This window comes from Prionailurus viverrinus, chromosome D3, assembly GCF_022837055.1.
Source record: "Prionailurus viverrinus isolate Anna chromosome D3, UM_Priviv_1.0, whole genome shotgun sequence".
NCBI lineage: Eukaryota > Metazoa > Chordata > Mammalia > Carnivora > Felidae > Prionailurus > Prionailurus viverrinus.
Genome location: NC_062572.1, coordinates 19,576,007 through 19,603,755, shown reverse-complemented (window position 1 = coordinate 19,603,755; position 27,749 = coordinate 19,576,007). Strand labels below are relative to the sequence as shown.

At 39.6% G+C, this 27,749-nt stretch overlaps 1 protein-coding gene across 4 annotated transcripts in view; it reads left to right on the top strand.

Annotated features, from left to right (window-relative positions):
• The window catches only part of SPECC1L (sperm antigen with calponin homology and coiled-coil domains 1 like), a 142,628-nt gene that overhangs the window by 100,793 nt on the left and 14,086 nt on the right, over nucleotides 1-27,749 (top strand). For all 4 annotated transcript variants that reach the window (XM_047827678.1, XM_047827674.1, XM_047827675.1 and 1 more), the window contains 2 exons: nucleotides 1,430-1,586; nucleotides 5,268-5,370. In XM_047827678.1, coding sequence (XP_047683634.1) covers nucleotides 1,430-1,586; nucleotides 5,268-5,370 — 260 coding nt within the window. The remainder of the gene's footprint in view (nucleotides 1-1,429; nucleotides 1,587-5,267; nucleotides 5,371-27,749) is intronic.

The window sequence follows — 27,749 nt, the reverse complement described above, 5'->3', positions numbered from 1 at the left end:
ACCTGAGCCGAAGTTGGATGTTTAACTGACTGAGCCACCCAGGTGCCTCCAAAGCCTTTTCTTATCATAGAGTTCTTCTGATTCTTTTTCAGTTTCCCCTATATTTTAAAAAAATTTTTGATGTTTATTTTTGAGAGACAGACCATGAGTGGGGGAGGGGCAGAGAGAGAGGGAGACACAGAATCAGAAGCAGGCTCCAGGCTCCAAGCCGCCAGCACAGAGGCTGACACGGGACTTGAACCCACGAACTGCGAGATCATGACCTGAGCCGAAGTCGGACACTTAACCAATTGAGCCACTCAGGTGTGCCCTCAGTTTCCTCTATTTTATATAAAATTATGAAAGGGGTTCTCATCCAGTTTCCTAGCACACCACTTAAAAGAAACTGCTGATTTAAGGCATATGAAGATCTGATATTGAAAGAAAAACAAGAATAATCACAAAATTATGTCAGAAATACTTATAAATATATCATTCTAATAAGATCATGTAATAGGACAAAGCGTCTCTCTCCTCTGGATCTTTACAGACATCACTTCACTAATGCAGAGTTATATTCTGCTTGTGACCATCCTACAATCACCAAGAAAATTTTAGTCCATAAAAGCAGGGGCAGTTTCAGTAATCTGGGAAGAATTACTGATGTATAACATTGATTACAGCCAGCTCAGGGCACCTGTATATCCAGCATCTTCTGATGTGAGAGAGTATATGTCTGAGGTCAGGAACTTTGTCTCATATTTCACTTCTTCCCGCATTCAGCCCAGAGCCTTGAGCACCTGTGCCAACTCAGTGCCTCCTTGCTAGAAAGCTGCTTTTGTTGTGGCTCTGTTACCAACGGCTAAAGGAGGAGCTACTTCCACTTAGCAGTTCTTAGAACTTTCTGTAATTCTAACAAGGTGTAATGGCTTACTGTGGTAGCCTTTCAAAATAGAACTTTTCTGACTGATCTTGTTTCTCAGTAGTTGAATTGACACCTTTTGGTTTTCTGTTTGTCTCATTGGTTTATGTTTTTTAAAACATGGCCTGACCTAGAATTAAATGATGATGTATTTTTCCTTTTTTTTCCCCTTAAGTGGTATTTTGGCTATGTTCAGAAGGGTTATATTTCCTTTAGTTGAGAGTGGATAGTATGTTCTATGATTGTTATGGTGATAGATAAGATGTATTCCATACCTTCAGGAAATGTGGGGTTCAATGCATATCTCAACTACTGCATCTTTTTTACAGGTTTTTTAATGAAAGAAATAAATCCTTCCAAGTTACCAGTATGATAAAGGAAATGTTAGTTTTTTTCATATATGGTAATTTCTACTTTTTTTTGGAACCTGCTGAAGAAAAGGTCTCAAAAACCTAATTTAAAAGTATTTTATAAGAGTAACCATCTTTCTCCATTATGAAATGCATAATGACTATTTTTCACAATCAGTATCTCGACGAAGTAGTGAAGAGATGAAACGAGACATCAATGCACCCGAGGGAGCATCGCCGGCCTCTCTTATGGCTATGGGAACCACGTCTCCACAGCTTTCCCTGTCTTCCTCTCCCACGGCGTCCGTCACCCCCACCACCCGAAGTCGGATAAGGTAGAGAACAGTTAATACTGATGGATTTCACGTATACCTCTCCTAGCCTTCGGAGATCAATAATCAGATTATAAAATAATGGCAATCGAGCACTGATTTTTTTTCTTTGTGGGTTATTGTTTTCTCATCTCTTCTATGCCCAGAATTGGGTAAGATGGTATAGAAGTAAAAAGCAAGGCAAAGTGAAAGAGGTGGTTCATTTCCTCCTAAGCATTGTGAAATTACAATATGGGGTGTGGGTGGAGGGTTAGGGGGAAGCTTCCTAGGGGAGTGGTGCCTGGGTGTGGAGGGTGGGCTGGCAAGGTCAGCAAGGTCAGAGACATGAGTGAATGTACAGAAGGGTGAGTAACCAAGGTTTGGGGGAGCTATGGGTAGGTGGTACAGCATGTGCAGAGAGGATGGGCACAGAAGACCAGAGGAAGGTGTGGACCCACCATATCTTGGGGCAGTGGAAGAAAAGATTGATAGGGTAGGATGTGGCTAGGCATGGAACCTCCTTACAGTCAAATTGAATCACTTTGATATAGTAGGAGATATAAAGTGGGGTAAATAAATCAGAGTGAGGAGATGATTCAAGGATTCTTCCATTGTGGACAAAAATCGGGGAACACAACTGAAATGACATTATAATATTTTGGGGACAAAGATGCTGAGTCCGAATCAGTATGACAGCAGTGGAAATGGTGAAGGGAAGGTGGGACTCAGGAGGCTTTTCACAGGGAAAGATGATTGGTTTTGGCAGCAGGTTTCCAGAAAAGGAATGGAAGAATGAGAGCCACCAGAGACGGTTCTAATTGTTCTAGACCAGAAGGTGGGAACATGGTGCCACACTGATCTTTGGTAAACAGTACCTGAAAATGTAGTAGTATATTTTATTCATATTTCTCTTATGTCAGAATCCATTTGGGACTAAGAAGTAGTTATAATTTAGAGGAAAAAAAACATTTCAAAAAGATAGCATACATCGTATATAGGGGTGAGGAAAACTGTCGAGGTGTATTGGGAAGCATTGAAGGAGGGATAGGAGTGGATTTCAGAACTTTAGCCTTATATGTATGAGAACAAAATGGAATGTTTGGCCTTTCAAACTCAAGTTATATACTTTAGTTTAAAGCTCTGACTCTAGGGGCTCAACCTCTAAGAATAGTGGTCCTATAAGCTCTGCGCCATCAGAGCAAGTAGGGGTGGAGTGATGATGAGGGTAGCTCGTGCTCTGCCTAGGCTCATGCAGGGAGAGCACTGTTCACACCTGTCTCTGTCCTGGGTGGTAGGCCATACCTGTAGTATGCCTGTGGGAAGTGCACCCACTCTTCTGGCTCCCCTACTCAGAAGCTGTGATCTTCAACTGGAAGGTGTCTTCATCTTATAATGAAGAGGTTATGAGAGACGACCCTCCAGCTCTGGGAGGCTCTTTTCTGAAGCTTGCCATTGTAGTCCATAAAGTTAACTCTTCTTTGATGCTTTAATTTTAAGCTGTTTCTATAAACAAACAGACCTGGTGTGAGCCAGAGTAAACCTTTCACATTGATTATAGTATTATTTTAAGCATGTTGGAGATTTATTCATTCATGGATTCATTCATTCATTCATTTGGCTTGGTTTTTTGTGTTCGTATTTCATTAACTTTATTCTCATTCTCTTTTCCTATGTTCAGTGGTATTATAACACACTTCTTTGGGCTTTTTAAACCAAAGCAGGAGTCTGGTGGGCTGGCATGCAAACATAAAAGTATATTGCTTCAAGACAGCAGTCTTAACTCCTTGCTGGAAATTTTTGTATTTTACTTTTGGTTCTAAGATAAATCAAACTGGTGCTGCTTCAGCACACCTCTGAATTGGAAAAGCTTCAGTTATAAATATGTACTCTTTGATTTTCTAGCATAGCTTAAAGGGTGAAAACAGAATCAATGCACTGAAGAATATTAAGCCACTTGTAATATAGTAGCCTTTAGGATACTTATTGGGCATAAGTATACTTATGGGGTGTGGGATAGAATCTCTGCTTTATTCCTAAAGTAATCACTAAAAAATAGAACAAACTTTTAAGGGTATGCCACTTACCCTTAAAAGAGCAGGTCATTTTAGAAGTGCTCTCTCTCCAGGTATTCGTCAAGTAGTTACTAAAAGGCAGGATTTGGTCCAGGATATGTCAGATTGTATGCCTTACTTGCTTCATCAGCAGAGTGATCACAAAATCTTTTTTGATTCATTGTCTTATTTAGAGCAGGATATTTATTCTGTCTTCAAGGAAATTGACAGTGCCTAAAGGGTACCCTACATATAATTTTAAGACATGAATTGTAAGTAGCCGTTGTTGTTGTTGTTGTTTTTTTTTTTTTGAACTCCTGTGGTGTGTCTACTTTATAGTAAACTTTGAAGTTCCTTGAGGGGGCAGGAACCCTGTGTTGTTCACTATCCATTGCCTGGCAGAGTGGTGTTCCATAAGGAGGTATTGAACAAGTGAGTGAGTTTACAGAAAAATCCCATTTTCTATGCAAGATAAAACTCTAGTTACCTGTAGTCAATAAAGAGTGTATATCTTCACAATAAACACATTTGAAACATTTTATGAATGTTTTAATGTGTGTTGCCATCTGTTGTCTTATCTGCTTCCCCTAAATGTAAGCACCTTGAAGGTAGGAACTATGCCTTTTATTCCTTTACTTTGCATAATCTTGCCCTTTGTATCTACAATAAGTGATTTATTTTTATTTATATTTAAAAAATTTTTTTTTACATTTATTTTTGAGAGAGAGAGAGACAGAGCACAAGTGGGGGAGGGGCAGAGAGAGAGGGAGACACAGAATCCAAAGCAGGCTCCAGGCTCTGAGCTGTCAGCAACAGAACCTGACGCGGGGCTTGAACTCATAAACCGTGAGATATGACCTGAGCCAAGTTGGACACTTAACCAAATGAGCCACCCAGGGGCCCCAAGTGATTTATTTATTTATTTTTTTAAATAGTTAAAAAAATTTTTTTAATGTTTATTTATTTTTGACAGAGAGAGACAGAGCATGAGCAGGGGAGGGGCAGAGAGAGAGGGAGACACAGAATCCGAAGCAGGCTCCAGGCCCTGAGCTGTCAGCAGCACAGAGACCGATGCGGTGCTCGAGCTCACAGACCGTGAGATCATGACCTGAGCTGAAGTCCGACAGACGCTCAACCGACTGAGCCATCCAGGCGCCCCCCCCCGCCCCCCACCAAGTGATTTATTTTTTAAAAAAAGATGAAATGATTGAGGACATAAAAGGTTGAAAACAAAAACTAGTAAAATAAAACTAAAGCATAAAGATTATGGAAGGGCAAGATACTGAATAAGTCGGCCATAGCAGCTTTCATATGCAGCCACTGTCAGGTTGTTTTTCCTCCTGAGCATTCTGGAAAGCATTCCATTAATTGTGAGTGCACACCATACTAAATCTTTGCCAGTTTCCATGTGGATAATGAACAGAGTCCATCCCTTCAGATAGCAGAAACTGGGTCTGTGAGGATCCTGTAAAAATTGAGAAGTAAAATCAATTGAATGAAAGCCTACATCTTGCTATTAGATGCCTTAGTATGTGCAATTATCCCATCCAGGAATGCAAACTGACACTGTTCTCTTTCTTCTTTGTGGGATTTCTGGTTTATAATGTGCTCAAATAAAAAATATTTTAACTTTGGATTCCTTATTTTCACTTAGGGAAGAAAGGAAAGACCCTCTGTCCGCCTTGGCGAGAGAATATGGAGGATCAAAGAGGAATGCTTTGCTGAAGTGGTGTCAGAAGAAAACAGAAGGCTATCAGGTAATCATATGGTTCCTTTCTCCCACATGAGCAAGGGCCAAACCAGGTGCTGGAGTGTCAGAGCTTGCTACACATCTCACATTAAAATGGGGAATCCTGTGCTGAATTTCAGGATCACATTCAACACAAAGTCTATCCCAAACTTGGCTGAGTGTCACTTGGATGGCATAAATTTTTTACCTTACCAGAGTAGCTAATCTTTCCAGTACTTTTATTCAGCTATTATAACACTTTCTTTTTTTTTTTTTCTTTTTATTTATTTATTTATTTATTTATTTAAAAAAAAAAATTTTTTTTTTTTCAACGTTTATTTATTTTTGGGACAGAGGGAGACAGAGCACGAACGGGGGAGGGGCAGAGAGAGAGGGAGACACAGAATCGGAAACAGGCTTCAGGCTTCGAGCCATCAGCCCAGAGCCTGATGCGGGGCTCGAACTCACGGACCACGAGATCGTGACCTGGCTGAAGTCGGACGCTTAACCGACTGCGCCACCCAGGCACCCCTCTTTTTTTTTTTTTTAACATTTATTTATTATTGAGAGACAGAGACAGAGCATGAGCATGGGAGGGGCAGAGAGAGGAGGAGACACAGAATCCAAAGCAGGCTCCAGGCTCTGAGCTGTTATCACAGAGCCCGATGCGGGGCTCGAACCCACAAACTGCGAGATCATGACCTGAGCCGAAGTCGGATGCTTAACTGACTGAGCCACCCAGGCGCCCCAATATAACACTTTCTTAACTAATTCCTGTTAACTGCCTTCACTGAGGTCCCATCTGATCTAAGAGTGAAAATATATTTATTTTACTTTAAATTAATATTTTCATCAATGATTAAAATTATAAAGTTTATGTTATATTTTACTACAATAAAAAATTACTTAGCAAAAAAATAAAAGTAAATGAATGGGATATAAGTAAATAGAAAATCAGCAAGGATGTACATGACTTGAAGTATATACTAGATACTATATATCTAGATACTAAATATAGATAGATAGTGTATCTGCATATCTGTACAGATATATATGGATAAATGAGTTATATTCTGTATAGGCTTGGAAACTCCTGGCATCCAACAACAGAAGAATACACATTCTTCTCAGGTGCACATAGAACATCACAAGTTAGGGTATATGTTGGGTCATAAAATGACTCAATAAATTTGAACAAAGATTGAGATTATATCGAGTATCTTTTCTAACCATAGTGGAATGAAATTAGAAATGTGTAACAGAAGGAAAATTCACAACTAAGTGGAAATTAAACACAATTTCTAGATAATCAGTGGGCAAAGAATAAATCACAAGGGAAATTAGAAAATAAGAATGAAAGTGAAAACACAACATATCAAAACTTATGGGAGGCATTGAAAGCAGCTCTCTGAGGGAAATTTATAACCATAAACACCTACCTTTAAAGAGAAGAAATCTCAAATCAATATCCTAACCTTTCACTTTAGGAAAGTAGAAAAAGAAGAGCAATCTGAGCCAAAAGCAATCAGAAGGAAAGAAATAAAGATTACAGGAGACAAAACAGTAGAGGAGATTAATGAAACCAAAAGTTGGTTCTTGGAAAAGATCAACAGATCAACAAACCTTTTGCTAGATGGACAAAGGAAAAAAGAGCAGACTAAAATTAAAAATCAGGAATAAAAGAGGGGACATTACTAGTGACCTCACAGAAATAGGGAATACTTATTTACTTAGTAAATAATAATAGGAATACTTAAAAGGGAATACTATGAACAATTGTATGCTGACAAATTGGGTAACCTAGGTATGAAAGGGGAAATTCTTAAGTATGCAAACTATCAATTATGACCCAAGAAGAAAGAAAATCTGGATAGACCTATAACAATGAAAGAGACTGAATTATTAATCAAAACGCTTCCAACAGAGAAAAGCTCAAGGCCAGATAGCTTCATTGGTGAATTCTGCCAAATGTTTACAAGAATTAACACTAGTCTTTCTCAAACTCTTCCAAAAACAGAAGAGAGAACACTTTGTGACTTACTCCCTGAGGCCAATTTACCCTGATAACCAGCCCAGAAAAAAACGTTGTAAAGAAAACTATGGATCAATATTCTTTATGCAAAAATTCTTAAGAAAATACTGGCAAACAATCGAGGAGCAAATAAAAAGAATCCTACACCATGACCAAGTGGGATTTATCCCTGGAATGCAAGGTTGGTTCAACATATGATAATCAACATATAATAAAGGGAAAAAACGAAGATAATCATGTCAGTAGGCACAGAAAGAATACTTGACAAAATTAAAAACCTATTTATGATAAAAAATAGCAAATTGGGAATAGAAGGGGGCTTTCTCAGTCTGTTAAAGAGCATATGTGAAAAACCCACAGCTCACAGCATACCTCATGGTGAAAGACTTTGAAAGCTTTCCCTTTGAAAGCTGTTATCATATGAGGAACAAAAAAGGATGTCCACTCTCACCACTTCTATTCAGTGTTTTCCTGGAAATTCTAGCTAGAGCAGTTGGGCAAGAGAAAAAAATAAGTTATTGAAGAGGAAGAAGTAAAACCATCTCTGCAGATGACATGATTTATATCTAGAAAGTCTTAAAGAATTAACATACAAACTGTTAGAGCTAATAAACATTCAGCTAAATTGCAGGATACAAGGTCAGTATACTAAAACCACTTGCATTTCTATACACTAGTAATGGAAACTCTGAAAATGAAATTAAAACACTCCCATTTGCAATAACATCAAAAAGAATAAAGTACTTAGAAATAAATTTAACCAAAGTGGGGGAGGGAACAAGCTTTTACACTTAAAACTGTAAAACATTGCTGAAAGAAATTAAAGAAAATCTAAATAAATGGGAAGACATCCCATGTTCATGAATTGGAAGTTTTGATACATGGTACAACATGAATGAACTTAGAAAATATGCTTTTTGAAGAAGCCAGACAGGAAGCTCCAGCCTAAAAGCCTTAAGTACTCCAGCACAGGCAGCACGGAGCCTGCCTGGGATTTTCTCTTCTCTTTCTCTGCCCCTTCCCAGCTTGCATTCTCTTTCTCTCCTTCCCCCTCCCTCCCTCCCTCCCTCCCTCCCTCTCTCTCACTCTCAAATAAATAAATAAATAAATAAATAAATAAGACAAACTTTTAAAAAGTTAAATAATCAAATTTAGATGATTCAAGCCTTAAATCAATGATTTAACTAATGTCCCTTGGTTCCTTTCCACTTAAATTCTCTGATTATAATCCTAAAGTACATTGTTTTGGTTGAAAAAACAAAAAAACACAAATCTGAGGGAAGTGAAGGGGGAGAAGTGTAGGGGAGAAGAGCAAAGCTAATCCCAAGGTACTTTGAGGAAAGCTACAGGGGGGCCCTGAGGTCCTGTGGAGTTTTCGTGAGTTGGATGCCCTGCTTAGGAGTTTGTAGTGTAGGAAACTGTCACTCCCTGTTGGCATCTGTCCACACTTGTACCCACAAGGAAACATTTGAGGCTTCAGTGAACATGGGATTTGTCATGCGGCTGGTTCCAGATGGTTCCCCCCATTAAGACTTTTGGAAATGGGCATACCAAAGATTTTGTCTTATCCTTCTGTAGTGTTAAGTAGACATTACAGATACCCTCCCATATCGCTGCTCTTATAAGGAAATCTTTATTACAGAAGTACTCCAACTGTTATAACACACACACACATCAACTTAAAAACTTCAATTAATAATTTTAAGTTTTTTTTCATTGAGTGGGTACTTACAGGACAGGGAGAAATACAATGCATACCAGAATAATGAACATAGATAAAACCTTTCTGTACACTAGATGGTCTTATGCTACAAACCCATTTTCCCCTTTCTTTACCTCCTGTGGACACTTCTGTAATGATAACCTACGTGTGGCTTTTTTGTTTGTCTTACTTTTTCTTTCCTGTGACACAGATCTCTTTACTCTTGCTGTTTAAAAGTGGATAGGATGCTGGTTCTTTTATTTCAAACTCTGTGAGTTAAAATTGGACAGTTTGAAATGAAAAACCTTTGTAAGCTGAAAGATATATCTGATAAAGCTCTTAATTTGTCAAGAGCCGTGTAAGAAGTGCCAGAGCCCTTCCCTTATCTAGTTTGAAGTATGGATGACCATACCCATCCTTAGGAGCCAGCAGTTTGGGACCAGTTTTTTTTTCTTTTTTCTTTTTTTTTTTTTTTTTTTGGTCTCTGACTACTCACAGTCTACAGGAAAGGGCAGGTTGTGACACTTGACTAGCTCACTAGAGCAGGACCTGTTACGTGACACTCAGCACATACTGCTCTCTCAGGCCCCAAATGCATCATTAATGCTTGGACCATGCATGCTTTATGTCGTAGAAGCTGTCTAATCAACGGAGATAGATTCCCTAATACCATATCATCTTCCTTTAACTCTCTTAAGAGTCATCCTAAAATAATTGTGCTAATCACTGTAACTTCATTAACCATCCATTATAAAACAAGCCCTTCTGAGTTTGCCTTTTATCTAACGAATACACTTTCTCTTTTAAATTGTGTCCTGCCACTTATTGTTCACTGAAGTTTTAGAATACTAGAATTATTACTGTTGGCCTTGGCATTCTGATTTACTGTCGGGTTTACAAATGTGGGGCTGAAAACCCCCACAGGACAAATGACAGCCTCAAAGCTGTATCATGAGTCCATGACATCATACTAACAACCTTTAGCATTATTGCTTTAAGGATTAAATCTTCCTTGTGTTTTAAATCAGTGCCTCATTTTCTACACATTATGTTTTTATTTATTTTTTCTACAGTTATGCTTTTAAGTTTAATGTAAATATGCAGTTAACATTATTTTTTTTAACTTTATTTATTTTGAGAGAGAGAGTGTGTGTGTGCAGGAGGGGCAGAGAGCAAGAATCCCAAGCAGGCTGTATACCGTCAATGTGGAGCCTGACACAGGGCTTGAACTCACAAACCACAAGATCATGACCTGAGCCAAAGTCAGACGCTTAACCAACTGGGCCACCCAGGCACCCCTAACATTAATAATTCTTAAGCGCTTATGGGGAAAAGTGCTCATACATTGCCCTATTTCATAACCTCTATAATTTCTCCTTCCCAGAGGCAACTACTTTCAATTCTTCTGGCTATGTTTGGTTAGGAATTGACAATATCAGATTGATAAGATAACTGAGAAAATAATTTATAGTTTCAGTATATTTCCTTTGATTATAAATTTTATATTTAGCAGCTTTATATTTAGCTGGTGTACCATTGTTTTCTTGTTCTGGAAAAACCTAACTGAATACAATCAAGGAGCCTCTAAAGGTTAATTTAAGAGAGCCCTACTTTGTTTTTTGGTTTTTTTTTTTTTTTTCAGTTTTTAAATTTTTTTTATTTTTTTTATTTTTTAATATATGAAATTTATTGTCAAATTGGTTTCCATACAACACCCAGTGCTCATCCCAAAAGATGCCCTCTTCAGTACCCATCACCTACACTCCCCTCCCTCCCACCCCCCATCAACCCTCAGTTTGTTTTCAGTTTTTAAGAGTCTCTTATGCTTTAAGAGAGCCCTACTTTGGATGAAAAATCTTTGTTTTCTGATAAAATGCCAGACCTAGAATTGGATTATTTAATCCAAAGGATAATGAAATCACTTAATCTTATACAGAATAGTTTTTTTTTTAATTTAATTTTTTTAATTTACATCCAAATTAGTTAGCATATAGTGCAGCAATGATTTCAGGAGTATATTCCTTAATGCCCCTTACTCATTTAGCCCATCCCACCTCCCACAGTCCCTCCAGTATCCCTCTGTTTGTTCTCCATATTTAAGAGTCTCATGTTTTGTCCCTCTCCCTGTTTTTCTATTATTTTTGCTTCCCTTAGGTTCATCTGTTCTGTGTCTTAAAGTCTTCATATGAGTGAAGTCATATGATATTTGTCTTTGACTAATTTCACTTAGCATAATACCCTCTAGTTCCATCCACGTAGTTGCAAATGACAAGATTTCATTCTTTTTGATTGCCAAGTAATACTCCATTGTATATACATGTACCACATCTTCTTTATCCATTTATCTCTCGATGGACATTTGGGCTCTTTCCATACTTCGGCTGTTGTTGATAGTGCTGCTATAAACATTGGGGTGTATGTGTCCCTTCAAAACAGCATACCTGTATCCCTTGGATATATATCTTAGTAATGCAATTGCTGGGTCATAGGGTAGTTCTATTTTTAATTTTTTGAGGAACCTCCATACTGTTTTCCAGAGTGGCTGCACCAACTTGCATTCCCACCAACAATGCCAAAGGGATCCTCTTTCTCCGCATCTTCACCAACATCTGTTGTTGCCTGAGTTGTTAATGTTAGCCATTCTGACAGGTATAAGGTGGTATCTCATTGTGGTTTTGATTTGTATTTCCCTGATGATGAGTGAGTTGAGCATTTTTTCATGTGTCATTTGGCCACCTGGATGTCTTTCCTGGAGAAGGGTCTGTTCATGTCTTTTGCTCATTTCTTCACTGGATTTTTTTGTTTTTTGGGTGTTGAGTTTGACAAGTCCTTTATAGATTTTGGATACTAACCTTCTATCTGATATGTCATTTGCAAATATCTTCTCTCATTCCATCAGTTGCCTTTTAGTTTTGCTGATTGTTTCCTTCGCTGTGCAGAAGCTTTTTATTTTGATGAGGTCCCAGTAATTCATTTTTGCTTTTGTTTCCCTTGCCTCTGGAGACATATTGAGTAAGCAGAGGTTGAGTAAGAAGATCAAAGAGGTTTTTGCCTGCTTTCCTCCTCGAGGATTTTGATGGTTTCCTGTCTTACGTTTAGGTCTTTCATCCATTTTGAGTTTATTTTTGTGTATGGTGTAAGGAAGTGGTCCAGGTTCATTCTTCTGCATGTTGCTGTCCCGTTTTCCCAGCACCACTTGCTGAAGAGACTGTCTTTATTCCATTGGATATTCTTTCCTGCTTTGTCAAATATTAGTTGGTCATCCGTTTGTGGGTCCACTTCTGGGTTCTCTATTCTGTTCCATTGATCTGAGTGTCTGTTTTTGTGCCAGTATCATACTGTCTTGATGATTACAGCTTTGTAGTACAGCTTGAAGTCCAGGATTGTGATGCCTCCTGCTTTGTTTGGTTTTCTTTTCCTTTTTCTTAAAAAAATTTTTTTAATGTTTATTTATTTTTGAGAGACAGAGAGTGCAAGTGGGGGAGGGGCAGAGAAAGGGAGACACAGAATCTGAAGCAGGCTCCAGGCTCTTTGTTGTCAGCACAGAGCTTGACACGGGGCTCTAACTCATGGGTCATGAGATCATGACCTGAGCTGAAGTCAGAGGCTTAACTGACTGAGCCACCCAGGCTCCCCTGGTTTTCTTTTTCAAGATTGCTTTGGCTATTCAGGGTCTTTTCTGGTTCCATACAAATTTTAGGATTATTTGTTCTAGCTCTGAAGAATGCTGGTGTTATTTTGATAGGGATTGCATTGAATATGTAGATTGCTTTGGGTAGTATCGACATTTTAACAATATTTGCTCTTCCTATCCAGGAGCATGGAATCTTTTTCCATTTTTTTGTGTCTTCTTCAATTTCTTTCATAAGCTTTCTCTAGTTTTCAGTGTATAGATTTTTTTACCTCTTTGGTTAGATTTATTCCTAGGTATTTTATGGGTTTTGGTGCGATTGTAAATGGGATTGATTCCTTGATTTCCCTTTCTGTTGCTTCATAGTTGGTGTATAGGAATGCAATCGATTTCTGTGCATTGATTTTATATCCTGCAACTTTGTTGAATTCATGAATCAGTTCTAGCAGTTTTTTTGGTGGAATCTTTTGGGTTTTCCATGTAGAGTATCATGTCGTCTGTGAAGAGTGAAAATTTGACCTCCTCCTGGCTGATTTGGATGCCTTTTATTTCTTTGTGTTGTCTGATTGCAGAGGCTGAGACTTCCAACTATGTTGAATAACAGTGATGAGAGTAGACATGCCTGTCTTGTTCCTGATCTTAGAGGGAAAGCTGTCAGTTTTTCCCCATTGAGGATTATGTTAGTGTTGGGTCTTTCGTATATGGCTTTTATGATCTTGAGGTACGATCCTTCTGTCCCTACTTTCTTGAGGGTTTTTATCAAGAAACGATGCTATATTTTGTCAAATGCTTTCTCTGCATCTATTGAGAGGATCATATGGTTCTTGTCCTTTCTTTTATTGATGTGATGAATCACATTAATTGTTTTGCGGATATTGAACTAGCCCTGCATCCCAAGTATAAATCCCACTTGGTCGTGGTGAATAATTTTTTTAATGTATTGTTGGATCCGGCTGGCTAATATCTTGTTGAGGATATTTGCATCCATGTTCGTCAGGAAAATTGGTCTGTAGTTCTCCTTTTTAGTGGGGTCTCTGGTTTTGGAATCAAGGTAATGCTGGTTTCATAGAAAGAGTTTGGAAGTTTTCCTTCCATTTCTATTTTTTGGAACAGCTTCAAGAGAATAGGTGTTAACTCTTCCTTAAATGTTTGGTAGAATTCCCCTGGAAAGTCATCTGGCCCTGGACTCTTGTTTTTTGGGAGATTTTTGATTACTAATTCAATTTCTTTACTGGTTATGGTGGAATAGTTTTAATAAATGAAAAAAAAGGTTTTAGAATTGCCTGAGATAATCTCAAATAAGCATTAAGAAGTATTATTGAGGTATTTGCTCATTAATACTTGGGCTGAAGAACAAAAGATTGTACATGTCTTAGTGGAAGTTAGTGGAAAAAGAAGAATTGATGGACTTGAATGGTTGGAAGTGATGTTTTTATATGCTGTGCTTTACTTGCATTCTAGCAATTTTTCCTGATACAAAAATTAACTTACCAAATACATACTAAATAAAGTCTGTGCCAGATAGTGTTATGGGTGTTAAAGCAGAATCAGTAAGTAAAAAGAATTTCTATTCTCAGGAAGCTTATGGACTAGTCAGTAAAATACACATCAATAATTAAAACTAGGGGCGCCTGGGTGGCGCAGTCGGTTAAGCGTCCGACTTCAGCCAGGTCATGATCTCGTGGTCCGTGAGTTCGAGCCCCGCATCGGTCTCTGGGCTGATGGCTCGGAGCCTGGAGCCTGTTTCCGATTCTGTGTCTCCCTCTCTCTCTGCCCCCCCCCCCCCCCCCCCGTTCATGCTCTGTCTCCCTCTGTCCCAAAAATAAATAAACGTTGAAAAAAAAATTAAAAAAAAAAAAAAAAAAAAAAAGAATCACCAGGAGAGAGAACTAGCTTGTAAAAAAAAATAATAATAATAATTAAAACTAATTAGAACTTCTTTTTAGGTAAGAATATCAGACCAGACTCCACTTAGAATTACTATGTTGTTTAAAATACACACACACACACACACACACACACACACACGTGTCTGCACGTGTGTGTGTGTGTGTGTGTGTGTGTGTGTGTGTGTGTGTGTGTGTGTGTTTGAAGGCACTGGGGACTAACCTAGGCAACTAAGACCAATTTGGCAGAAACCAGAATTGCAGAAAGAAAACACATTGAGCTGAGCCCCATATTTACCCCTGCTTTTTTAAATCTTTGGACTATTTGCCAACTCTTGGCATGGGACAGAGACCAAACAGAAAAAGCAGTAGTCCAGAGCTTGTTTCAGAGTCTCTGAGTAGGGATGCTAAAATTTGAGCTACAAGGACAGTCAAGATTTGAGGGTCCTAAATCTCAGGGAAAAGACAATCCCAGGGTAGTGAGCTCCAATGTTTGACTTAGCTTTTGCCCTCAAGGTTGTTTGTCATGTCCTAAGGTGTGCGGAGGCAGGCTTAGAGAAACTCAGCAGAAGCTGGGGCCAAGAGGGTAACAATTTCAGCCCCATTTTATTGAAAAAAACTCTCCATTGAACGGTCTTTGCACCCTTGTCAAAATTCATTGACTATTCATGGTTTATTTACTTATTTCCTTGTCTGGTCTTTTTATTCTCTTTCATTGGTATATAGGTCTGCCTATGCCAGTACTACAGTATTTTCATCACTGTAGCTATGCAGTAAGTTTTGAAATCAGGAAGTGTGAGTCCTCTAGCTTTGTTCTTATTTTTATAAGATTGTTTTGACTACTCAGGGTCCCTTGAGATTTGTTATTGATTTTAGGAGGATTTTTCTCTTTCTGCAAAAAAATTCTCACTGGGACATTGATAGGGATTGGACTGAATCTGTAGATCACTTTGGGTAATAATAACATCGTAACAGTATTAAGTATTCCACCCCATGAATATGGGATGTCTTTACTTTCTTTCAGCAGAATTTTGTAGGTTTTATCATACAAGTCCTTTACCTCCTGGATTAAGTTGGTTCCTATTTGTTTTATCCTTTCTGGTGCTCCTGTAAATGGAATTATTTTCTAATTTCCCTTTTAGGTTCATAGTTAGTGTATAGAAATGCAGTTGATTTTTGTATGTTGACCTTTATCCTGCTATTTTGCTGAATTCATTTATTATATCTAACAGTTTGTATGTATGGAATTTTTAGGGCTTTCTACAGAGAAGATCATATCGTCTGCAGACAGTGATGATTTTACTTCTTCTTTTCCAATATGGATGCCTTTTGTTTCTCTTTCTTGCTTGATTGCCCCAGCTAGAACTTCCAGAACTATGTTGAATAGAAGTGGCAAAAGTGGACATCCTTGGCTTGTTCTTCCTCAGCTTAGAAAAAAGCTTTCAGTCTTTCACCATTGAATGTGATGTTTGCTGTGAGTTTTTCATATACAGCTTTTTATAGTGTGGAGATAATTTCTTTCTTTTTCTGTTTTTCAAGTGTTTTTATCATGAAAGTTTGTTGAGTTTTATTAGATGCTTTTTCTGTATCAACTGAGATGATCATGTGGGTTTTTTCCCCTTCATTCTGTTAATGTGGTTAGTATATCAAAAAAATTGATTTGTGTATGTTGTGAATCATCCTTGCATTCCAGGAACAAGTGCCACTTGGTCATTTTGTATAATCCTTTTAATGTGCTGCTGAATTTGGTTTGCTAGTATTTTGTTGAGGATTTTTGCATCAATATTGGTCTTGAGCATTGTTCTCTGATAGTGTCTTTATCTGGCTTTGGTATCAGAGTAATATTGGCCTCATAGAATGAGGTAGAAAGTGTTACTTCCTCTTCAATTTTTGGAGAAGTTTCAGGAGAATTAGGATTAGTTCTTTAACTGTTATGTAGAATCCACCAACGAAGCCATCAGGTCAAGGGCTTTTCTTTACTGGAAAGTTTTGGTTACTGATTCAGTCATCTTACTAGTTAAACATCTACTCAGATTTTTCTGTTCTTTGTAATTCAGTCTTGATAAGTTTTGTGTTTCTAGGCATTTGTCCATTTCATCTAGGTAATCCAATTTGTTGGCAGACAGTTGTTCATAGTATTCTGTTATTATCCTTTTCATTTCTGTAGAATCTATAGTAATTTGCAGTTCCATTTCTGATTTTAGTAATTTGTGGCTTCTTTTTTCCTTAGTCTATCTAAAGGTTTGTCAATGTTTTTACCTTTTAGTGAACCAATTTTTTTATTACATTGATTTTTTTTGTCTGTTGTTTGTTCTCTTGTGTTTACCTCCGCTCTAATCTTTATTATTTACTTTCTTCTGCAAGCTTTGGGTTTAGTTTTTATTTTCCTACTTCCTTAAGTTTTAAAATTGGTTAGTTTGTTGATTTGAGGTCTTATTTTAAAAAATGTTTTTTAATGTTTATTTTTGAGAGAGACTGAGACAGAGTGTGAGTGGGGGAGGGGCAGAGAAGGAGGGAGACACAGAATCAGAAGCAGGCTCCAGACTTTGATCTGTCAGCACAGAGCCTGATGTGGGGCTCAAACCCATGAACCACAAGATCATGACCTGAGCTGAAGTTGGACGCTTAACCTACTGAGCCATCTAGGCACCTCTCTTATTTTTTATGTATAAGAGTTTATTGCTATAAATTTCCCCCTAAATTGCTTTCTCTGTATCCCATATATTTTGATACGTTGTGTTTTACTTTACCTTTGTCTCCAATTATTTTCTGATTTCCCTTGTGATTTTTTTCTTTGATCCATTGTTTGTTTAAGATAATTTATTTTGATCGCTTCTCGCCCTTTTGGCTAAGATCAAGTGAAGATAATTTATTTTGAGTGGCAAACGAACCATATATTCCTGGGACACATTCTATTCAGTTATGATGTATTATCCTTTGTAGCAAGTCAAATTCAACTTGGTAGAATTCTGTATACAATTTTTTGCATCTATGTCTCTGTGGAGTATTGATCAGTTTGCTTTGTTGATAATGTCTTTCCTGGGATTTGGTATCTGTAATGTTACCCATAGAATGAGTTGGTAAGAATTCTTTCTTCTTCAGTTTTCTGGAAAAGTTTATGTGCAGTCAGTATTACTTCCCTCTTAAATAATTGGTAGAATTCCCCAGTGAAGTCACCTGGTCTGATTCTCTTTGTGGGAAAAATTTTAATTACAAATCCAGTTTGTTTTTTTTAATGGATACAGAGCTATTCAGATTATGTTTCTTTTGGAGTGAGGTTTGGTTGGTTGTCTTTCAAGGAATCTGTTCATTTTGTCTGAGTTGTAGAATTTATTGGCATAACGTTGTTCATAATATTCCCTTCTTTTAGATATCTGTAGAATCTGAAGTGTTGTCTCTGTTCTCATTCCTGACAATGCAACTTGTATATTCCTTTTTTCCTGATTAATCTAGCTAGAGGTTTATAAAAGTTATTTATCCTCTTTTTAATAAAGTTTATTTAGTTATTTTATTATTTTTTTATTTTTTTAAAAATTTTTAATTTTTTTTATTTGTTTTTGAGACAGAGAGAGACAGAGCATGAGCAGGGGAGGGGCAGAGAGAGAGGGAGACACAGATCTGAAGCAGGCTCCAGGCTCTGAGCTGTCAGCACAGAGCCCAATGCAGGGCTTGAACTCACGAACCACGAGATCATCACCTGAGTCGAAGTCGGACACTTAACCTACTGAGCCATCCAGGTGCCCTGAAATCGTTATTTTTCTAATGATTATTCTAGGGATGACAATACATATCTTATCCCAATTGATTTAAGGTTTTTCAGACTTAATATGGTAAAATATAGCAACTTTGCTATATTGATGTGGGTCCTTCACTCTTCCTTTGTGCTGCTTTTGCCATATATATTCAATTTATTTGTGTTATAAACCCAGTAGTACAGTGTTATCGTTGTTACTTTGTTCATTGTTATTATTTTTTTTAATTAAAAGAGGGAAACAGATGAGAGCAGTTTTAGGCATGAGGGCTACAGACTCCCACTGTTCTTACCTGCGATTATTTGCCTTTGATTCATTTCCAGAACACTGAAATTATTATTTTTGACAATTTTTTCCACTTTTATATTTGTTTTTTAGAGAGAGGAATTGTCAATCTCTGCCCCACCACAGCTGGCAGTTTCCTCACATGCTTCCTTTTTGTATTTCTTTTCCCCTCGACTCTCTTTCACTAAGCAACAACAACAAAGGAGTACTTACCCTTTCTTCTCCTAGAATTGTGTGTCCCCGTGAATTGAAGAGTCAGTAGAGTAAGAACTAATGGACAGATAAAAATAGCTCAGTCCCCCATAGCTTCCTTTGAAATATTAGACAGGGTATAGACAAGTAGAAAAAGAAGTTCTCTTAATAAATTTATGAAGTGTTTATATGATGCTTCCTAGTGTCTACCTGGGTAGCCCAGGCACCTGGCATTTGCCACCTTCCCTTGGGCCACTGTGCATTTCCAACACTCTGAAACTTGTGGGGTGAGTGAATTCTCCGGATAAAGGTAGCTTTCCTTACTTGAATATACTGGCCCCCAAAGCTCAGGTTTCTTGTGATTCCTCTTCTTGTTCACTACATCCTGGGGCAGGGAATAGAGAAGCATACCCTACACACATGGTCCCCCTGCCCCTTGTCTGTTCAACTCTGAGGGTGGAATGGTGAACCCTCTCCCCTTCTTTTTGGAGAGGTCTTCAGTCTCTCACACAGAAACATTATGGAGTGGAGTGCCTCTTCCCCCAGTCCTTCCCTGTCTTCTCCTTCCACTTTCCTAGCATCCTCTCTTTGTGGTTCAAGTTAGGACTGAGGCAGAGAGGGTGGAATGGGAGAGGTCAGGAGAGCTGGGAGTTCTGCCAGTAGATAGAGTGCAGTTAAAATAATACATTCGGAATTCCTGATTGTCAAAGCAAAGCTTAGATGGTTTCATTTCCTCTTCTATAACTGGAATCTTAGGTCACAGGAATGACTTCCCAGAGTTAAAAAAATAAGAAAGGTGCAGGCAGCAGATAAGAGTTTTGTTCTGAATTGAATCTAGGTTGAAAGTCTAAATTTTTTTTTTCTCTTTTACATTGTCAGTTTGGATGGAAGCTAAGTTTCCATGCAGAAATCTTATTGTTTGTAAATATCACTGTTCCAGGGGTTAAAAATACTTGAACAAAGGGAAAAGGAATGGCAGATTTGTAGTCCCACTCAGTCTTCATGTGGATTCCATATACCACTCATTCTCTCCAGTGAAGCCATTCACACTGCCACAGCCTCGTCATTCTCTGCCCTCATGTCCAGAAAACTTGTGGTGGCCCAGTGTGAAGTTCACATGTCTACAAAGAGCTCACATCTCTGAGCTCTTTGCAGGCCTGTGTCCTCTGCTGCACACAGTGGAGGTTAGGCGGGTGGCCTCATGGTCACAGCGGAGTGAAAGAATGGCTTCCTGTTTTCAGGGGATTCCTTTTAATGCCAAACATAGCAGCTGGGAAACACAGTTTTCCCAGAATCACAATGTACTTCTTACATTCTGTTTAAACATAATTTGATAGCAACTGTTAACATCTATTTCCAGAAATGTCAAGGCTGTAAATTTTTTTTTAATTAATTGCTTAATACCATTACCATACATTAGTTTGATCAGGGTTTTCGTGCATGGTAGGTGACACTATTCAATCATATTTACCCCCCCTTCCCCCACCCCAGCTGGCTGACAGCCCCCTCCCGTGTACTTGTTATGACTTCATCAACAGAATGGGACTGTGGAAGTGCTAGAGGCCAGAGGGACCTGAGGACTTTGAACAGAGCCCTAGAGGCCTGTTGTTCTCCATAACTCAGGGTTCCATTTCTCTTCCCCTCATTCTTTCCCCATTTAACTCCCATCCATAATGGAAACCTGCTGGAAGTAGGAACATGGTTTGATTGCCAGTGCTCTTGGTTAGCTGTAATACAATTGTCTCAGGAGTTCATTTGCTTAGATAAAAGTTGAAGTACTTAATCTGAATGAGCAGCCAAAATTCCACTCTTAGAAGTTGGAGAACATTGGTCTTGAGATAACCCCTAGGAATTATGCAGACAGGAGGTTCTACTTCTCAGGTGAGGAAACTGCAAATCAGAGAAATGGCAGACTTGCCTGAGATCATTCACCTGGGCCTCCAAACACCCAGCCTTAGGCTGTTTCTGCTAACTATCCTGCCTCCCCAGTAGGGTCCCAGGCTCTTCACTAAAATTCTAGTAAATGGGCATTTTTATTATGAGGAGTGCTGAGAAATACAGGAGAAATCAGGTAAGTGACATTTTCAAAAGCTGCTTAATTATTTTGCTAAAAGCAGATTCATTAAATTATCTGGGTCAAATAATCTTTATACATCATCTCAGCAGTCCTTTACTGCCTTACATCATGAGAAAGTGTGTGTGTGTGTGTGTGTGTGTGTGTGTGTGTGTGTGTGTTCATTCACTTTGGATGAGATGCCAACATAACAATATGAAGTCTACAGAGGAGTTGAAATTTGACAGGTTAATTTTATTATATACATGATGCTCTGGCTTTTCACAAATGAGTTTAGCCCAAGGTCATTCAGGAAATTTAGGGTGACCTCTCTGTTTGTAGAAGCAGGTAATTTATAAAGATGCTCTGTTGCTGCCTCACGATACATAATTATGGAAAGGGTAATTAACCATTAGATACTGGAAGGAGGAGGAAAAGACAAACTATTTTCCTTTCCAAATAGGCTCTTTAGATCCAGGAGAAAGGAGGATGGTCTGGTTACCTACTGCTATATAACAGTCACCACCCCAAAAGTTAATAGCTTAAAATAATGATGACATTTATTTAGCTCATAAATCTACAGTTTGGATGGGGCTTAGTGGGGACGGCTCATCTCTGCTCCCTTCAACTTCATCTGAGGCTCCCGCTCTCGTTTCTGGTGGCTGATGGTTGCCGAGATTTTCCCTGGGTCAGGACTAGAAGCCCACATTGCAGCCTCTCCATGTGGACTGGGCTTCCTCACAGCCTCCTACCCTGTGTTCCAGGGTAAATGTCCCAAGAGAGAGATGGGCAGAAGTCCCCTCACTTTTTATGACCTGGTCTTGGGAGTCATGTAGCATCTCTTCTGTCACATTCTATCTGCCAAGGCAGTCACAAAGGCCTGCCCAGTTGTAAGGGGAAGGGAGATAGATTCCGCCCCTTGATGGGATGCAGTAAAGTTCTGGAAAAGATTTAGGGTCAGATAGATTGCTATGGCCTTTTTTGAAAAATCCAATGTGCTGTTGTCTTATTTAAGTAGAGAACCTAATAATGTGACACTAACCTGCCAGAACCTTATATTTTTTAATGTTTTGTTTACTTATTTAAGAGAGAGAGAGAGAGGGAAAGAGGGAGACTGAGAATCCTAAGCAGGCTCCCGTGCTGTCAGCACAGAGACTGATGTGAGGCTTGAACCCATGAACCATGAGATCATGACCTGAGCTGAAATCAAGAGTCGAATGCTTAACTGACTGAGCCACCCAGGTGCCCCTATAATGGTATTTTTAAAAACATTGCCTCACAGGTAAGAGGGAACCTGGGTAGAGTAGTGACAGTCTGGCAAAGAAGTCTACCTTATGAAAGCTGAATTGCATTTGTCTCTACAGTCATGTGTAGCAAATTACCTAGAGCCCTGAGAACTCAAGGACATGACTCTGCCTTCTCAGAGCTGGCCCAGGGTGTCTTGTAGCAGAGTCACTTGGATTGTATCTGGTCATGCTGTGGTTTAACCCCGGACTACATTCAGTTACAGCACTCTGAAACACTGGGGATAAAGAAAAAGCTTAAAAATGGAGAGAACTGGGGCACCTGGGTGGCTCAATTGGCTAGGTGACCGACTTCAGCTCAGGTCATGATCTCACAGTTGGTGGGTTCAAGCCCCGCATTGGGCTCTGTGCTGACAGGTCGGAGCCTGGAGCCTGCTTACAATTCTGTGTCTCCCTGTCTCTCTGTCCCTCCCCCACTAGATCTTTCTCTCTCTCTCTCTCTCAAAAATAAATAAACATTAAAAAAACAATTTTTTTTTTTAAATGGAGAGAACCCAGGCACCACCTAAATGTGTTTGTGGCCCTGAGATTGCTTTAGAAAAACAGATGCATTGAGGCGCCTGGGTGGTTCAGTCGGTTAAGTGTCCAACTCTTGATTTCGGCTCAGATCATGATCTTGTCACTGTTTGTAAGATTGAGCCCCGCATTGGGCTGGCTCTGCACTGTCAGCTTGGAGCCTGCTTAGGATTCTTTCTCCGTCTCTCTCTCTCTCTCTCTCTCTCTCTCACGCTCTCACTGCTTCTCCCCTGCTAGTGCTTTCTCTTTCTCTCAAAAATAAACATTAAAAAAAAAAAGGATGCATTGAGGTAGAATTGACACATAATAAATTGCACATATTTAAGGTTTACAGTTTGAGTTTTGACATACCTATGCCTGTGAAACCGTCCCCACACATGGTAAGCATATCGATCTCCACAGAAGATTCCATATGCCTCTTTGTATCCCCTTCATCCTGCCTTTCCCTGCCTCCTCCACAATCCCCAGGCGACCACGATTTGCTGTCACTGTATAGTGTCTGCATTTTTTATAATTTTGTATAAATGGGATCATAGCGTGTACAATTTGGGGAGAGTTCTGGCTTCTTTCACTTGGCATTATCCTTAGCATAATGATTGTGAGATTTATTCAATACTGTGTGTATCAATAATTCACTTCCTTTTTTTGTTCTGAAGAGCAAGTCCGTTTCATGGACATATCACCATTTGTTTATCCATTCAGCTGTTGCCAGACATTGGATTGTTTCCAGCTATTGCTTATAAGTGAGGCTCTTGTGGGCATTCGTGTGCAGGTCTTTGTGTAAACATCTGAAAGTGGGTTGGCTAGACCATGTGGTTGGTGTAGGTGTTACTTTTTTTTTAATGTTTATTTTTGAGAGAGAGTGTGAGTGGGGGAGGGGCAGAGAGTGAGGGGGGACAGAGGATCTGTAACAGGCTCTGCACTGACAGCAGTGAGCCTGATGTGGGGCTCAAATTCCCAAACTGTGAGATCATGACCTGAGTTGAAGTCGGACGTTCAACCAGCTGAGCCACCCAGAGGCCCAGTGTCATTTTTTAAGAAGCCACCAGACTGTCTTCCAAAGTGGCTGTACCATCAGTGCACAAGAGTTCCAGTTCCTGTACATCTTCACCGAGACTGTGTGGTCAGCCTCCAGCCGTTCTGATAACTGTGTGGTGATATCTCCTCATGGTTTTAATTTTCCTATTGCCTGGGAACCAGTGCTGTTGAGCATCTTTCTGTGTGCTTATTTGACATCCATGTGTCTTCTTCAGTGATGTGCCCAGGCACAGCTAGAATGGTCATTAAATACAAGGAAGGATATGATGCAGTCTAGAGCATGACCTTTGCCCTCAAGAAACTCTCAAAATTATTTCTGAGACATAATAGTATTTACAGGCCTTTAAAAAGTATGCCGTTTCCTGGGCATAATTGTAACCTTTTTTATGACTCAGATTTGTAATCATAAGCATTCATGACTGTTCTGTGTAGAATCCAGTTTTGAGTGGCCTTTATACTTCTGCTGCATCGTATCCCTCCTTAGGACCCTCAACCCTCTCTATTTGGCTGCATCCTAATTAGTGTTTTTTACCAAGACACCCACAAAAAGTGCCTGTAACCAACTTGCATGCAAAGCAAAACCAGAAAAATAAGTATGGGGTCAGGAGTAAAGTGCCACACACAGGGCCCCAGTGGAATTCAGGCTCATCCCCTCCCCTGTGACAACACTGTCATTTTCTCCCACTGGTGGTATCTGGTTGTATCTGGTTCAGAGTGTAAAGCGTTTCACCATTTCCTTCACATTTTCTGCACCAGTGGGAAGGTAAGTAAACCATTGAGTTAGGGTTATAAGAGGGTGGTTCCACAGGTGTGATACCTGTTTTTGGACATTTTGCCATTTTCCTTCTGCCAAAATGGTACCTTATAGGTGTAGAAACAAATCCCTGACAGATTTAGAAGAAGCGTTCCTGCTGTAAGCAGTAAGATAAGTTCATCTTAAGGTGGGCACACTATGTGGAGCAATTCTTTCCTGAGATCATTTCCTTCCCAAGCTGCTGCACTACCATAGCCACTTCACATCCAGGCTGCCTTGTACTTCAGTGTCCTGAGTCAGACCAGATATATGCCCTATGATTTCAGAAAGGGAAGTGCTGTGCCAAGGAAGGTCAGTAGTCTTTCTAGGCTCACATTCTGTCTGGGCGTGCATCAGAAGGTGCACCTGAACGTGAGTGCTCCCTGAAATGTGAGTGCTCGGTACTCACCGGGAGGATAACAGTATATCCAGATGGGCAACTTCCTAACTGGGGCTTGCCACGAATGCAGCGGTCTGAATCTTTGCTCTGCATGGAATTAATAGTATCCTGTAGTCTCTGTGTAGTAGTATCCTTTTTTGCATAAATCACATTTTTCAAATTTAAGGTGTTTGGATGAGTCTAGGTATACTTTGTATCTGTCCTTTATGCTTTATAAGTGCTGTCTTCTAGCAGCCCTCATGTTTAGAAGCTGAAGCTTTTTTTTTTTTTTTTCTGAGAGAGCAGGAAGGGGCAGAGGGAGAAGAGAGAGAGAATCTTAAGCAGGCTCCACACTCAGCTCAGAGCCTGATGTGAGCTCCATCCTGGAGCTCATGACCTGAGCCAAAATCAAGAGTTGGATGATCAACTGACTGAGCCACCCAGGTGCCCCTGAAGCATTTTTTTTTTTTTAAGACCTACCTCTATACTGAAGCTTTCCGATACTCTGTATTTTTTTTCCCTTGAATTTCTCTGCTTTTCCTCAGAGTTTTCTTTTTTTCTTTCTCAGCCCCACTCAGTTTTCTTAAACAAGCATGTTATTCAGCAAACCTTTGTGGAGTGCCTGAAGAGGGTGCTAGCTTTTGAGTTCAGTGCTTGGCAAAGAACACTCCCGAGAGAGGGAAACAAAGTCATGTAAGTGCTATCTATTTGCAGTAGGCACAGGGGAGACGTGTGACAGAAGTCCATGTGGTTGTCACAGAGCCATCAGATCTTCCCTGGCCCAGATGGTAGGTGTCCTGAAGTCCCAGGGTGTGAACTAGAAGAGAGGGACTCGGAACCAGTGTGGCTGGCTTCTGGTACTCCGGGGATTTTCCTGGGTTGGGGACAGAATCTCTTGCCTTATGCTTATTTGTGGTTTAGAAGGTGGAATCAGCACCATCTTGGGGGAGGTGGGAGAAGGGGACGGGATATGCCAAACTCTAGCAGAGGGAGCTGTTCTGTGTACCTCATAGACTCTGTCTTATTAAATCCTCATAATTGTGTATCTTTCCCATTTTGTATATGAGAGAATGGAGACTCTCTGAGGTAAATTATGCTCCCCCAGTCTTGTAGCTAGCTAGTAGTAGGAAGTGGCCCTGACATTCAAAGCCCAGGTCTGTGGGATTCTAAAACCCATGGTATCTCTGTCACACCACTCTCTCTTCAGTGATGATCTATAAGAGCTGTGGCTTTCAAATCAGTGTAAAGAATTTCTTAAGACTTAAAATGGAGGAGCAGTCAGGCTTGCAAGGTAAAGAGCTTCCGTTCTGTCACCAGAAGGTTCTGAAGAGCCTTTTCTCAGAGAAGGCATTTGAACAGGGTTTTGGTGTGAGCCATGGCTTCTTACATTGGGCAGCCTTCACTACCCAGATTGCCCTGCATCTGTCTGTTTCAGAGCCTGAGTACAAAATTGGTAGCACTTGTCCTAAGGATAGACTAAAGGAGGCCATCCCAAAGATATTGTGGAATGCCTCATTTTCTTCCTCTCAAACACAAGTATTCTCAGGGAAGCCGTTGGGAAGGTTAGGATGAGGAGATGAAGCTTCTCTCCTCCTTTGCCAAGCAAGCCCTTCCCCAGAGCACACACCGTGGTAAATGTTGCTTGAGGATTTCTGTGCGTGTCTCCTTTAGTTCAAATTGCATTTTGATGAGTAATAACCTCTGCCAAAGCTAAACTAAATCTAGAAAAGGCAGGACTGATTCCTAAGCTGCTCATAAGACTGCTCATAATATGCCCAGGACAAGTAGGACCTAGTCAGCGGCTCTTGCCTACCGTCCCTTCCTAGTGGCAGTTTTCCTGAATTTTCAAAAAGCAGGTATCTTGGCTCCTGTGTGTTCCTCCACAAAAAGTCTCCCTTTGAAGGAGTTTATGGGAAATGTGGGGATATTACTCCCATCTCTTAGGATGACATTTGCTAACTTACTCTGAATTGTTCCCCCAAAATTGGTTCATTTGACTGAAACAATTTATATAGCCCAAAATGTTATTATTATACTAGATTTTGTTTTTGTGAAGCTTCAATACAGTTGGAGCTGTATCCTAGAAATGTGCTTGCTGCTTTGAGCAACATCATTGTGGTTAAATGTAGCTGTCTCACCCACAGAATCATGGCAGTTTCCCTCCTTTGACTTTGGAACAGCCATACAGAGAATGATAGATCAGCTTCCTTTCTAGTTACCATAGTTGCTTGTTTATCCTGGTGGTGAAGGGAACAGGTTGATACCCTGCCTTCTATGTTCAACTACTTGTTTGTAAGAAATTTTTTTAAGTAGGGCTGTAAAAGTTCCCATAAAACCTACTTTGAATCATATTTAAGCAACGTGACTTCCCAGTGAATGCTCTAGGATAAGTTAGTTACTTATGAGATCTACTTGGTGTATAGAGTTTATTGAGCATGAACTACTTCAGACCATCCGCCAGTTTTTTTTTGGGGGGGGGGTTGAGTTTGTTTTTTGTTTGTTTGTTTTGTTTTGTTTTTGTTGTTTTTACTGTGGTAAAACAGACAAAACCTAAAATTTTCCCGTTCCAGCCATTTTTAAGTCCACAGTTCAGGGGCATTAAGTACATTCACAGTGTTATGCAACCATCACCACTGTGTGGGGTTCCAGAACTTTTCCTCACCCCCAAATGGAAACCCCCATATCCATTAGCAGTCACTCCCTATTCCCACGCCCTGACAGCCACTAATCTGCTTTCTCTGAATCTCAGTAAGTTGGATGTTGAGTATAAATGGAGTCCTACAATATGCGGCCTTTGTGTCTAGCTTTCACCTAGCAGAATGTTTCAAGATTTATCCATGTTGT